General features: G+C 46.6%; 1 protein-coding gene across 1 annotated transcript; it reads left to right on the top strand.

Annotated features, from left to right (window-relative positions):
- The first annotated feature begins 207 nt into the window (after positions 1–207).
- On the top strand, positions 208–12,298 carry CUNH19orf18 (chromosome unknown C19orf18 homolog). The gene is made up of 8 exons (XM_039868791.1): positions 208–217; positions 569–631; positions 5,612–5,713; positions 6,649–6,690; positions 8,061–8,153; positions 8,590–8,692; positions 10,939–11,105; positions 12,031–12,298. The coding sequence occupies exons 1-8, from the start codon at positions 208–210 to the stop codon at positions 12,138–12,140; spliced, it is 690 nt and encodes a 229-aa protein (XP_039724725.1). The 3' UTR covers positions 12,141–12,298.
- The last annotated feature ends 699 nt before the right edge of the window (positions 12,299–12,997 follow it).

Genomic DNA, 12,997 nt, shown 5'->3' with positions numbered 1-12,997 from the left:
AGAAATAAAAATTATCTGGCTCTCAGTCCTGAAGGATTTCTGGTACCATGAGAAATAAGCTCCCTCCGGAATATGAGGTCTGGATAGGACATTCAGGAGGACTGCATTTTCTGGGACCTGGGTACCCTAGAATGTCACCACCCATGACCCTGAGGCTACAGCAGAACGGGGGCGGGAGGACACACTGGAGGTTCGGGCAAGTCAGAAATGCGCCTCGGTGGGTTTAGAATGCGCTCCTGGGGCAAAGAGCGAGAGACAGCACTACAGAGACACCGCCGCCATTGCTCACGGGCTTTCTGGAATTCCTGTTTCTGTTGGTCTTCTCCAGATGAAAAGGTTGGTGGATCCCAGGGAGGATTCGGAAGGGAAGGGTGCTCACTAATCCCCATGGAGTGCTCTCTGCTCACGGGAGGAAAGAGGGCTTGGGTGAAATCTCCCCAGTTCACAAATAATTCCTGTATTTCCCTAATGTAGGGCCAACAGTCCTTCCTGGATAGGCTTGAAGGGACTGGTTAGACATTCAGAGTATGAGAGCTTCGCCTAGGCCCAGGACTCACTGCTGGTTGAGAAACTGGCTCCCATTGTCACGGATGCCGTGTTCATCTGCCTGCTGTTGCTGATGCTCACATAGGTATGTGATATCTGATTCCTCACCTTTCAGGGCTTAATGCAGAGTGGTCACCCAATAAATGTTGCAGGAGTAAATGAAAAGAATTGAATGGATTTCCCATGTGACTCGTGTGAAGATCCTTGGAAAGAATAGCGTTAACAATATTATCTTTGTGAGAAGCAGCACCTAACGTATCAGGAGTCATACTGCCAGTATGTGGGTATTCTGTCCTGATACCCAAAGTTGTACACTCGGAGTGAATCCGATTCCCTGGGTTAGGGACTCCAAAGGGTTTCATAAGGCATACACAACGTCCATAAGCGTCTGGCTGGTTTTTCTATAACTGTATTGCCAAGATTGTTATCTTTTAAAAGTGAGCCTCGCGTCATGCTCACTCTCGGCAGGTGACTTTGCTTCCTATGTCCCCGAGAGAATACGAGCAATCAGCAGGGGCCTCTGTGACATCTCTCCACCACCTCCACCACCTTCCAGAGTTGGTGCCTCCATTCTAGAAAACGAAATGCCTCGAGTTGTCTTCTTGCTGTCTCCACTTTTTTGCAGTCTTTCTTGACCCACTCTAAATAGAGATCGCTGCCAGGTGGCCTCCAGGTTGCTGTATCCAATGGTCGACTCTGTTTTCTTCTTCCTTGACGTCATCAGCAGCATCTTGGATAATGGACCCTTTCCTTCTTGAAACGTTGAGCTGGCTCTCAGGACGTCCTTCATGGCCTTCAGGCCCCCTTGGCTGTTTCTTCCCCACCTCCCTTACCTCGCACTGTCGGGGTGCCCATTTCCTGTCTGCTCACACCCCCGATCTCCTCCAATCTGGAGGCATTAAACACCACTTGGATGCTGACAACTTTAAAGGCACAGCTCATCATTTGATAAACTTTGAAAAATGCCTGCACCCTTGTTAGCACCACTGCAATCAAAATCGAGAATATTTTTGCTTCTCCAGAAAGTGCCTTCATGTCTCAGTGCAGTTAATCCCTCCATACCCTACCACGCCCCGGGCATCCATCGATCTGCTTTGTCGATACATGTTAAAATAGCCTCTTGGAGTTTTACATAAATACAGTCACGCAGTGTTCTATTCTTACACCAACTTTGGGGTCCGGATGCTTTTGCTCAACACAGTGTTTTGGAGGCTCACTGCTATAGTAGCGTGTATCAGTCGTTGCTTTTTTTTTTTTTTTTTTTTTTGGCTGAGTAGCGTTCTGTTGCATGGATGTGCCACATTAATTATCCTGCTCCTCTGTAAATGGACATTGAGCTGTTTCCTGTATTTTGGGGAAGAACCTAGGAGTGGAACAGCTGAATTGTTGGCTAAGAATGTGTTTAACTTCATAAGACACTGTCTGTGGGCCTTTGCTGCTGACGTCTTTAATCTGTTTTACATTCTGGAAATTTATCTCATATTTTAAAAACATTTTATCTTTTCCATTTAAAATGTTTCTCTTTTCAGGACTCCTGTTATTCGGATGCTAGCATGCCTGTGTCTGTCACTCACGTCTGTCAGCTTGTCTTTTATGTTCTCTGATTCCTTTTGTTTGGACATGGCTTCCGTTTGCCCTTCCGCTTGGCTCATTTGTTGCTCAGCCGTCTGTCCGTGTTGCTGTGTATTTTCTCTATTGTATCTTCATTTCAACAGTTGTTTTTCAGACCTAATGCTTCTACTCGGTTCTTTTTTATGTGTTGTTATTCTCGTTTCCTGTTGCTAATACCATACCTTATCCCTTTACGTGTATTTAATAGACGAATATAAAATGTTGGCCTATTAGTTCTAATATATCTGCTTCTGATGGACTCTGTAATCCAGTGTGTGGTTCTTCTTTTGAAACAGTTTTGCTCAGAAAATTGCTTTTTACCTGAGCACGGTTCCCTTGGGTCACGGGCTACTCCATTAATCGTTATGCATACATGCGACAGGATGGGATCCTGGTCCCTGGAAGACCCACCAAGTTCAGGGTCGGGGAATGGGTCCTGGGATGAGGAGGCCGAGGCATCGTTAAGCCAGGCAGTGGCCCCTGGGCATGCGGATGCCCGGTGCCGAGACACAGGCCTGCGGGATGGCAGTCTCCTCCTGCCCCAAACTACTCGGCAAAGGCTGCTGTCCCGCCTTGCTGTCCTCCCCATGACGCCGGGACCAGAGGTTTGGTGACTGCAGCTGTGGGGTCACAGTCTGTTCCCAAGGCAAAGGCAGGGGAGGAGTGAGAGTGAGGCCTGGAAGTTCCTTCTTTATTTTACTCACGTAGCTGAGCTGTGCTGTCTCCTGCCCCCCGCACAGTTTAGATCAGGAACCGGCCCGGGTCTTCCTCAGAGATCCCGGCGCTCCCTGATTTTTTGCCTGTTCCCTCGTGCCTGGGTTTATCTCAGGTGGCTATGGGTGCGCTGTCTCCTAGGAGCCGGAATCGGACGTCAGTTGTGAACTTTCTGAGTGGATCGTACAGAGGTGCTGGGGCCCACATCCCATTATGCCTCCCCTCATTCTCTCTGCTTCTCTGTGGGAGCAGCACACGGCACGGGCCGGTCCAAGGCCAAGAGGATCTGTTTAAAATGCAGGTCCCCCCAGTCTTGATTCCCTTGCCCTGCTCTACTTTCGTATATTAAGTATCCACGTCAGGCACATTGTATATTCAACTCGGTTATTATGTTATTACCTCTGTCGCCTTTCGCATTTTTACTAGACACAAGGTCTGGGAGGGCAGAGATTCCGCTTGTCCGGTGTTATGTCCACAAGACCCAGAACAGTGCCTGGCACACGGTTCTCAACGTAGACGGAGCCGTGAGCGAGGGCCATCGGGGTTTTGGATATAGGTATGTGCTGCTTAACGATAGCGACACGTTCCGAGCACCGCGTGGGCGACTTCGCTGTCGCGTGAACATCATAACGCACTTACACAAATCTAGACAGTATGTGTAAACTGCACACCCAGTGCACACCGAGGCTCCGTGGTATAGCCCACTGCTCCTGGGCTCCAAGCCTGTACAGATGGCGCTGCACAAAATAACACGAGATTGTCAAGCACGAGACAAAAGCGATACAGTCCAGACGCAAACACAAGATGTTTGAGGCTGCTGCCCATGTGACGCAGCGCGCTATTTCACAGCAAAGTGTTTTTTGTTTGTTTTTTTGTTTTTTATGTAAGAATACACTCTAAAATAATGAAAAAAATATAATATGGTGACCAGAGACACCAGCGACAGGGTTGACATTACCATTATCAAACCTTATGTAATACGCATAATTGTAGCCGCTGTACCTTCAGATGACGTCAGTGCGAGACGTTCATTTACACCAGCACCTCCACCAACACGTAATGCGTCGTGCGACGTTAGGACAGCTGCGAGGTCACTAGGCCGTAGGAATGTTCCGGTTCCGTTATAATCCCGTCGGACCACCGTGGGACACGCAGCGTGTCGTTAACTGAAACGTTATCTGGCGCGTGACTGACGGGGAGCGAGGCTCCGAGCCAGGAGCTGCCTGGGTGCTCCGCTCGCCCCGTTTAGTGACCAGTGTTGTTCTTGTCCGGTCAATAAACTGTGTGGACTGGGAGGTGATGAGCTCATTGTTCTGGAGCTTAGTGTAGACCGGACGGGGACTGCCGTGTGGCCACTGCTGCCCCTGGGGGTCCTCCGGTGCCTGGGCACTGCCAGGGGGTGCAGCCATCCAGGTGGGGGCCAGAGAGGTCTTCCACGGTTAACGTTACATGTAAGTGCATGTGAGCAGGTCATTTAAGGTCATGACCTAAATGGCTTGGTTACAGTTGTCTGAACTCCAGACGCCTCCGTCTCCCGTACTCACGGGACCGAGGCACTTGGGAGTGAGTTGAGTGTGTACTCGCCCCTGAGCGCATAAGTCACCGGTGCTGGGAACGGTGGACGGAGGGGCTCGCTCAGAAAGCAGCGGAGGACAGTGATGACCCAGAGGTGATGCCATTGGGCAGTGACTTCATGTCATGGCTGCAGCTTGGGAACACGTGCAAATGCAGAACAGAAGCAAGTGCATTTTGACGTGAATAAGCAGGTTTGAGTCACCACGAGAGGGAGCGAGGGCACTTGGCTGGTTCGCTCGTGTGCTCGTTCGCGCACGCGTTCGGCACACCACCCCAGAGGGATCCGCAGATGCCCTCAGGAGCCACGGTCCCATGGGCGACACGTTAGGGACACTGGCGAAAACAGGTCAGGGTGTCAGGGCCACACGGCAGGACAGCAGTGGTGGGAGCACCCTCGGAGGGTCCTCCCGGGAGGCGAAGCCGCTGTCCTCTCTGTCTCGGCCAGCAAGCACCAGCCTTTCAGAGCAAGGGGAAGAAAACGCGCGCTCACCTGTCAGTTCGGAACGTGAGACTCGAGGTTTTGTTCAACACGAGGTGAGCGCTGTTGTGCATCGTGGACACACTGTGACCGAGGCCGCGAGGACGGGCCGAGCCTAGGCAGGACAGGGGGAGGTGGGGATGACAGTGAGGGCCGGGGCCTGGGGCCAAAAACAGACGGAAGAGGAAACGCATGGGGCCGGGAGATGGAGACACAGAGCAAACTGTGCCTCCCCGCCCCGGGAGCCCTGCCGGGCACACCCCTCTCTCTGTCCTGCTCCCCATTGGCCCACTCGGTTCCGTGAAGGAACCCCAAGTGGCAGCCTGCGCTGACCTCACACTGGTGGCTCCAGGTCAGAACCCAAACATTCTGGAGGGAGCAGTGCTTCTTCGTTCCCAGTGTAAACAGGGCAGATGTTGGGCTCTAGCTGAATATTTCCTTTTATCCAGAGGATAAAAGACTTAACAATTTTGGAGTGATGGATAAGGTTCAAAGGTTTCTCACCTTTCTATTTTTGTTTTTAATGGAATGCCCACTTGGTTTATGCTCACCTTACGCAGGTGAGTTCAAACCCAGCTGGACAAACAGCAGGCTTCATGGGGAGCATCAACCATTGTTCTTACTTGTTTCAGGAGAAGTAAAAAGGGAGGGTAATTCCATTTCACTACTACAAATTTTCTTTTTAAGGCTATAAGCAGTCACAGGACACAAATGTCACCAAACAGCCCACAGCGTCCTCTAAGAAAACTCAGGTACCTCATTTTCAAGCGGTCTCCCCGCTCCCCCGCGGTAAGTGCTCTGGATGCACGGTCAGTGGGAGAGAACTGTGGTCTGGGGTTCCATTGGCTGTGTCCCTTAGGAGCCTGGCCCCTAACTGCTGTGATTAGGTGAACCCTGCTTGGAAATGAAGTTGTATGTTCTTCACTCTCTGTAAGCGGCGCCCTCTTTGGAATTGCGCTTCTCTTTGATCTTAACTGGCGCACGCAAAAAGCTGGCCCACCGGACGCACTGAGTATGTCTGTGTGAGTTCAACTGCGATTTGCTGTGCTCGCTTTCACGATAGGGCGGCCGAGTCCCGGGGCAGATCCTCTGTAAGTGTAAAGTGCTCTTTACAAGCAACTGCCTTCTACACTTTGCATTTTGAGCCCCACGGGGAACTGTGTCTCAGAGCAGAGGAACTGACCTTGACATCTGTAAAGTCAGGTAGCAGCACATTGTTTACATTTGTGGTGCTTATAAACAATCTCGATTCCGTACAAGGGAAATGACATCTGCATGATATAATAGCATCTGGTTTGTGTCAGAGGAGAGGCTACTGCTGTCGGGCTCTCCCTGGCACTTGGCTTCCTGGCCTTGTGATGGAAACACAGCCCCCTTCAACTCTGCGCTGAGTCACTCCAGGTCCTCAACCCCGGGGGGTGGGGGGGAGGCAGAGGAGTGGGGGGCACGTGCCAGCTCGCGTGACTGCAAAAGCAGACAAGAAACCAAATGCATCATGTTCTTAATGGTCCATATTCACAAAAGGAAACGCTGGAAGGAAACAGAACACCATGCTTTTACAAACTAAGCCACATATTTCTACTAGGCGTTAGAATAAATTTATGAACAACAGTTACCATCTTAACTCTTGGAAACTGTTAGACCCCCTCCTCTGATACCAAATTACTTCCTAATTTTCCTAAATTTATCTTAAACCTCTCTCTTCTCTCTGATCCTCTTCAAAGGCCATCTACTTCGGAGACCTACGAAGTTTCTGAGGCTTAATGGTAAGTCAGAGGACCTGGGAGGGGGCGTGGGAAACGTGGACATTCCCACAGTTGTGCGGCGCGTTGCGCTAGAGGGCGCCACTAAATCATCACTAACCTCTACGGCCCCAGCTGGACGGTGGGGTTAGCAATGGCGATCAGGAAATACGGAAAATAAAAACGTGGTTAATATGAGCATCCATCCGGCACACAGTATTAATCTTCCTAAAGCTCAGCTATGAATTGTTCACTTGCCAGTTCACCTCCACCACCAAAGACCAGAGACTGAGTTGTTGCCGCGACAGTACCAGGGGGCCTGAGTTCTGGTCATTACTTTGTCACCAACTTGTTTTGTGAGCCTGCACTAGACTTCGCTGAGACCTCTGCCTTGCCTGAGCTTTAGGCCCCAAGTGTGGGTTCTGATTCAGAGGTAGAGGACAGAATTGTCTGGCTGGTCAGATCACTAGAGGACTCCAGTTTTCACATGTAGCCCTTAGCTCTCGGTTATGTGGGAAGATGCCTACCCAACTCATAGGGAAAAATACATGTTGAAAATTCATCCTAATTCCAGTTTTCAGCTGTCATGTTGAAAGTGGGCACACTTTTCTAACAAATCCTACAGGCAAAGGAGCTGGGAAATACAGTCTCCTGTTGTGCTCTTGGTCAGGAAAGAGCACAGCTTTTACTGGTGGCACTTGGCAGTTCTTCTGAAAAGGATGTGTTGACTTTTTGGCCCAGTGTTGAAACATACCTGGGATTTGTTGCCCTCAGGTGTGGTAAGACACACAGGCATGGAAACGACTTACGCTGTCGCTAAGGCTGCCTTCGTCTAAGTCTGCGCGGACCTTCCCTTTGCCAAACCCAGTGGCCATTTCCACGACTCATTGTTTTCGAACCATCTGGAACCCACATTCTTTTTTCTCCCCTACTATGAAAATCTGAAAACATGCAGAAGAGTTGAATGGTAGAGCGCACAGCCGTATCCCCCACACCGACGGTCCATGTTGAAGCCGTTCGCGGTGCTTGCGTTTTCGCAGTTGGGGCGTTTTCGTCATGCCAGGCTGACTTTCCACTGCGCCGTGAAGCTCAGGGCATTTTCAGCCCAGTCGCCAAACTCTTCATCCTTTACCAGTGAAGGGACAGAAAGTGAGGCAAGGGCAACCGAGGGACATGGAATAGTCAGTCACTCAGTTGGTCACACTTTAATGTTGGGTAACTATGGCGTATATCTGAAACATACTATATTGTGTGCTAGTTACATTTGAAACAAAAATCTTAAAAAAAAGTGTCAGATTATACAAGTAACCGAGTCATGTACTTACTTGCTAATTGTACTTTTGTTCCGTTTGTACAGACAAATCTGTTTTTTGTTTGTTTGTTTTTTACTTCAGATGCTGGGAAAGGAAATACACCCGAGCCCACAAAGAGCAAGCAGGATCTTAAAGCACATTCAACAGAGCTGACCACCAACACCTGGGATGCAGGTGGGTGGGACCGCACCCCGAGTTCCCCGTAACGTCCTGTCATTATACACGACACAGCCAGAGATCATCAGGACAGCACTTGAGCTGTAACGCTAAGGCCGCCCCCCCCCGACAGCTACAGAGACAGCAGGTGCTACTGTACTGAGTCAGGGACCCCACATCTCGACAGAAAAAAAGGGAGGGCGTCAGCCAAGAACAGGAGGCAGATAAAAAAGGGGAGTCAGCGATTATGTGGGAATTCAAAATTTATTTGATCTCATGGTCTGTGCAATCCCACTTCTGTATTTTTAAAATCGAGAATGGTATTTCTTAATGGTATTTCTCATTTTCTCTCCCATACCCCTTGGAATAACCATATGATTCACAAATGTATTTAGTAACCGCCAGGCACTGCTAACATGGAATTCTGTGAGAACGTCTTTCTTTCCATTTTCAGCACTGATTCTGCACCGGCCTGCTCTTGTTCTCGTAATTATAATCGCATGTACAGCCTTAAGCATCGCCCTGATCTGTGGGCTCGCGATTTTTTATATGATATAGTAAGTATATCATATGGCTATGTGACATTACCACCCTTAAGTAAGACACAAATTAACTGGGTTATTAGTGATGATAATGATGATGATAATGACAATTGTTATAATCACTAAATTATTATAATTATTATACATTTTCAGATGAATGTTTTTCAGAATATGGACTGTACTCATGTTGGGTCATGATATAAATGGAAAAAAAAGAAAATAGAAAATAAAAGAAACAGGACAATACAATGTAGAGGAATAATAGAAAGTATTACATAATAGAAAGTATTACAGGTATTAAATTAAACTTGTCAGACGTGGATACATGGTCGTGAAGTAAAACGTATTTCTTACTGTGGATCATGGTCAGAAATGTTCGAAAGCCAGTGTCTGAGGTGATGGTAGCGTCCTGAGGCGTGTGTGTTAAAGTGAGCTTGCTCACTGGGAGGAATCTTGACAGCACGGAGCAGAAGAGAGTGACCTCTCTCTTTTTCACTAAATCCGTGTTATTATTAAAGTAGTCTGGGTTAATGGTAGCATTTGGGGAAGATACTTCATCTCATTAGCACAAATAAAGCTCGCGTTCAAGCTCTTTCAAGTGATGTGATCATCTTGAAATTAAGATTAGACAAAAGTGAGCTGCACGGGGACAGCACGCCCCTCTGCCCAAACTAGCATACTGATTCCCGCTCTAGGACTCAGGCCCAGGGTTCCGTTACGTCCCATCAGAAACAGCTTGAATATACACTAAATTATTTGCTCTATTAGAATTCCGTATGAACATGAGAAACATAGCACCCTCGTGGGTTATTCTTTAAGGTCGGCATTTTAGGACCACCTCGAAGTATTCAAAGAAAGGCAAAATGAGATTGAAGGTAAATTTGAAGAAATTTTGCTAATGAGAGAGTGTAACCAGCATATTTGGTTCTAGGTTATCAAATGTGGCAATCTCCTTCGACTCAATTTATGTAACTGCAATTTCGGTTTATTTCATTAGTATAAACAAAGATGTTAACACATAGAAGGATTTCTAACATAACTCACTAAAATGTATCCTCCTGGACTTTCAGCACCCCATTCAGTTGCTGGGCTAACGTCAGCTCTTACAGCTTTTACATTTGTGTTACAGCCAGTGCCACACCAAGCTGTTTTAGAGCCTGAGGCAAAAGGAAAACACACGCCTCAGGGTACATGTTTTCATATAACTTTTAGTGGTTAATTTTTCCCAGAAGTAGACTTGGAAAAGAATCTCGGTGAGTTTGCTTTCATTTAAACCAGGAAAGTAAAATTAAAATTAACTTTAATGTTTTGGAAAAGAACCTTTTAAAAATACATAAAAACGTGCAGGGACTCACCTTTTTCCTTTTGACTGGCAGCACTGTCGGATCCTGTTTTCATTTAAAATTTGGATATTTGATTTAGCGTGGATGTCCCCCATTCACTTTATGTTTTGAAAATATTGAGTTAAAATGTTTATTATCATTACCGAGTTTTTTGGCACCCCCTTAAATTTTACATCTGAAGGGAGCACCTCACTCTCCTTATCAAAATCCTGGTCCCGACTTCTTGGTGATCTTTTACGATGTTTATGATTGAGCCTTTTCTTCCTGCTGCACAGCGTGCTTCTGGAATATTCCCTCAGCACCCTTTCCCTCTTCACAGCCCCTTAGGACACAAAAGCTGATCCTAAAATTCTTTTTTATTACATGAATCAACCAGAATTGGGAGGAGGGTAGGTATTTTAGGAAGAAGTAAACACTCTATCACCCATTTCCACATTAAACAGAAATAACTGTTCGATGAACCACATCCAGGTTGGACTTAGGGTGAGGGAAGCAAGGCGCCACCTCAGGTGCAAAATTTCAAGGGGTGTCAAAAAAAAAAACAAAACCCAGTAATCAAGATAAATCACATTTCAGTGCAATATTTTTTGAAAATCTAAATTAATGCCTTGCAGAATCCACAGTGAACAAAATATCAACATTTTAAATACAGGATTAGTGATGGTAGTGGGCCAAGCTATACCGGAGGCTGAGCGGAAGGAAAAATCTGTAATACCTAAACTGTCTTTATTTAAAATGTCGATATTGTATTCATCGTGGATTTCTTGGTACTAATTTTTCTTTTGTAAGATGTCGCATTAAGATATTTATCTTAAGGAGTTTTTCAATTAAAAAATTAATTTTTTAAAAAGTCACAATTAAGACATGATAATGTGTCATGGAAATTGCTCTCCTGAATTCATCTGTATTACTCTCCAGTCGGTTGGTACGGGCTGAAGAAAGACAACAACTTGCGTTGCTTTATAAAAATGTCAGGATACCATTATTAGAAGATGAAGAAGAGAGCTCCGAGGACGAGGGCGAAGACGAGTCCAGTTATCTGCTTCCAGAGAGTGAGAAGGAGCTGGAAAAGTTCATTCATTCAGGTAGAGAATCAACCTGTTTATTGTGTCAGATCCAAAGTCACACGAAAGCTGAGCTGGTTTGGTTTTCAAAGGCAAAGCTAAGTGAGAGTTAATGGAGTTTGAGGTCAGAAAGAGGAATATTTACAGCCACAGCTACAGAAATGAACTGTTCTCATCAAATTACAGAGTGATGAGAACAGTTCATTTCTGGAGTGTGTGGGTTGCTTGGTTCCTTTTGCAGCGAAATTCCAAGAATAGATAACAGCGTTCAGGAAACGAACCTTTTCCCGAACAAGACGTTTCCCATCAGCACACTTGTTAATGTGGCATTATTCTTGAGTTTAGGACACAGACAAGCAGAGGTCCCGCCTGCGCTATGTGCTTCATTGTCATGTATGGATCCAGGCCCACAAAACGGAGGTCACTACCCCCAAGTCAAAGACCCCTGTCAGAGCGATGCCCGCTGTGCCTGCACCCTTGTGAGGAAAGGGCAGCGTACGTGCTCATGGAAACCTGATTTTGTAGAAGTTCTGACATTCTCGAGTACTCGCAAAAATATGTGGAGAGTGCAGTGTCGGATTCGATGCTACTAACCATCCCTGCGTGGACCTCCCCTCCGACAATCCCAGACGTAGAAAATTGATGCTCCCTGACGGATGGCCCTCGTTGACCCTTAGAAAAGATTTTTTTCAATGTCTTTTTTTTCTACATTCTTCCTCCCACAACCCCCCACGTTGGACATTTCTGAAGCTTGAATAGAGAAAGTGGGAAAATAATTTTAAAATTCAGCTTTCACCATCCTTGTCAGGCAAATAACATTCATTATGTCCTGAAAATTCCACTGTTTGCACCTTTTATTTTTCCATACTTTTTTCCCTCACCTCTTTTGTCTCCATTTCTCTTCCTCATTTATTTGTCTCACGATAACATTATGTCTACATTTTAGTTATTCGATCGAAAAGAAGAAAACACAGTAAAAAGATGAGATTGAAGAACGAGCAAAAGTTTGTCAAGGACATGAAAATACGGAATGTTCTGCGCATAGACAGCAAGTGAAGGAGCCGCAGGATGCGCTTCCCAGTGAGGAGAACACAGTGGCCAGGAGGACAGGCTGAGGACAGGAGCGTGACTCATTCTCTGAGAACTCTGTACAAGAGCACTCTAAGAAAACGAGGTGTATTTAACAGAAAATAAATTCATATGATATAGCCATTCTTGCTTCTTAGCTCTCATAGTTCATGAATAATCGTGACTTGATTGGAAAGAGAAAAATCCAACTTTGTAAGTATGAAAGAGAAATTGCCAGGGTTTTCTTTTCTTGCTTCCAACCAAGTCATTTCCTTGGGCAGTCTCCCAGATCCCACTAGGGAGCCTCTTGAATTCAATGGAACTTTCCCAGCGATATTATCAGTCGCAGTAGCTTGTCTCCATTTACACACGAGGAGACTGAAAATATCAACTTAGTACCAAAGAAAGGAGGGGAAAAATCCATTCCATGGTTTACAATTCTTAGAGTGATTCCATCCCAGGGTTTGGAATCAGGTAAGGGCCCGGGAAGTGGGGAAGCCCAGCACAAGCACACCTGCATGCCTCTGGACTCCATCGAGGTCTGTGGCTAGGCCATTCGGTCATTGCCAGACAGCATGGTACATATTCCAGTGTTGGTTTTGCTGGACTCCGTATCATATATTGGATGCTAGCGTGGAGAGGCCACGCTGCTTTTTAATCAAGTATCAAGTAAACAAGGAAGGGCAAGAGCATGAATTTTCATGGGCAGATGTGTCTTAGCAAACCACCTTGGTAAGCTGAACTCTAAGGCGTCACCCAAGATTCCTGCCCTTTGGTGTACAAAGCTACATATTCCCCTTTCCTTGAGTGCAGGCCTGCAAATGTGACGGATGTCACTCCCTTGA

This window comes from Pteropus medius, unplaced genomic scaffold, assembly GCF_902729225.1.
Source record: "Pteropus medius unplaced genomic scaffold, Ma_sr-lr_union100, whole genome shotgun sequence".
Classification (NCBI taxonomy): Eukaryota; Metazoa; Chordata; class Mammalia; order Chiroptera; family Pteropodidae; genus Pteropus; species Pteropus medius.
This window is presented reverse-complemented; position numbering and strand designations above follow the sequence as displayed.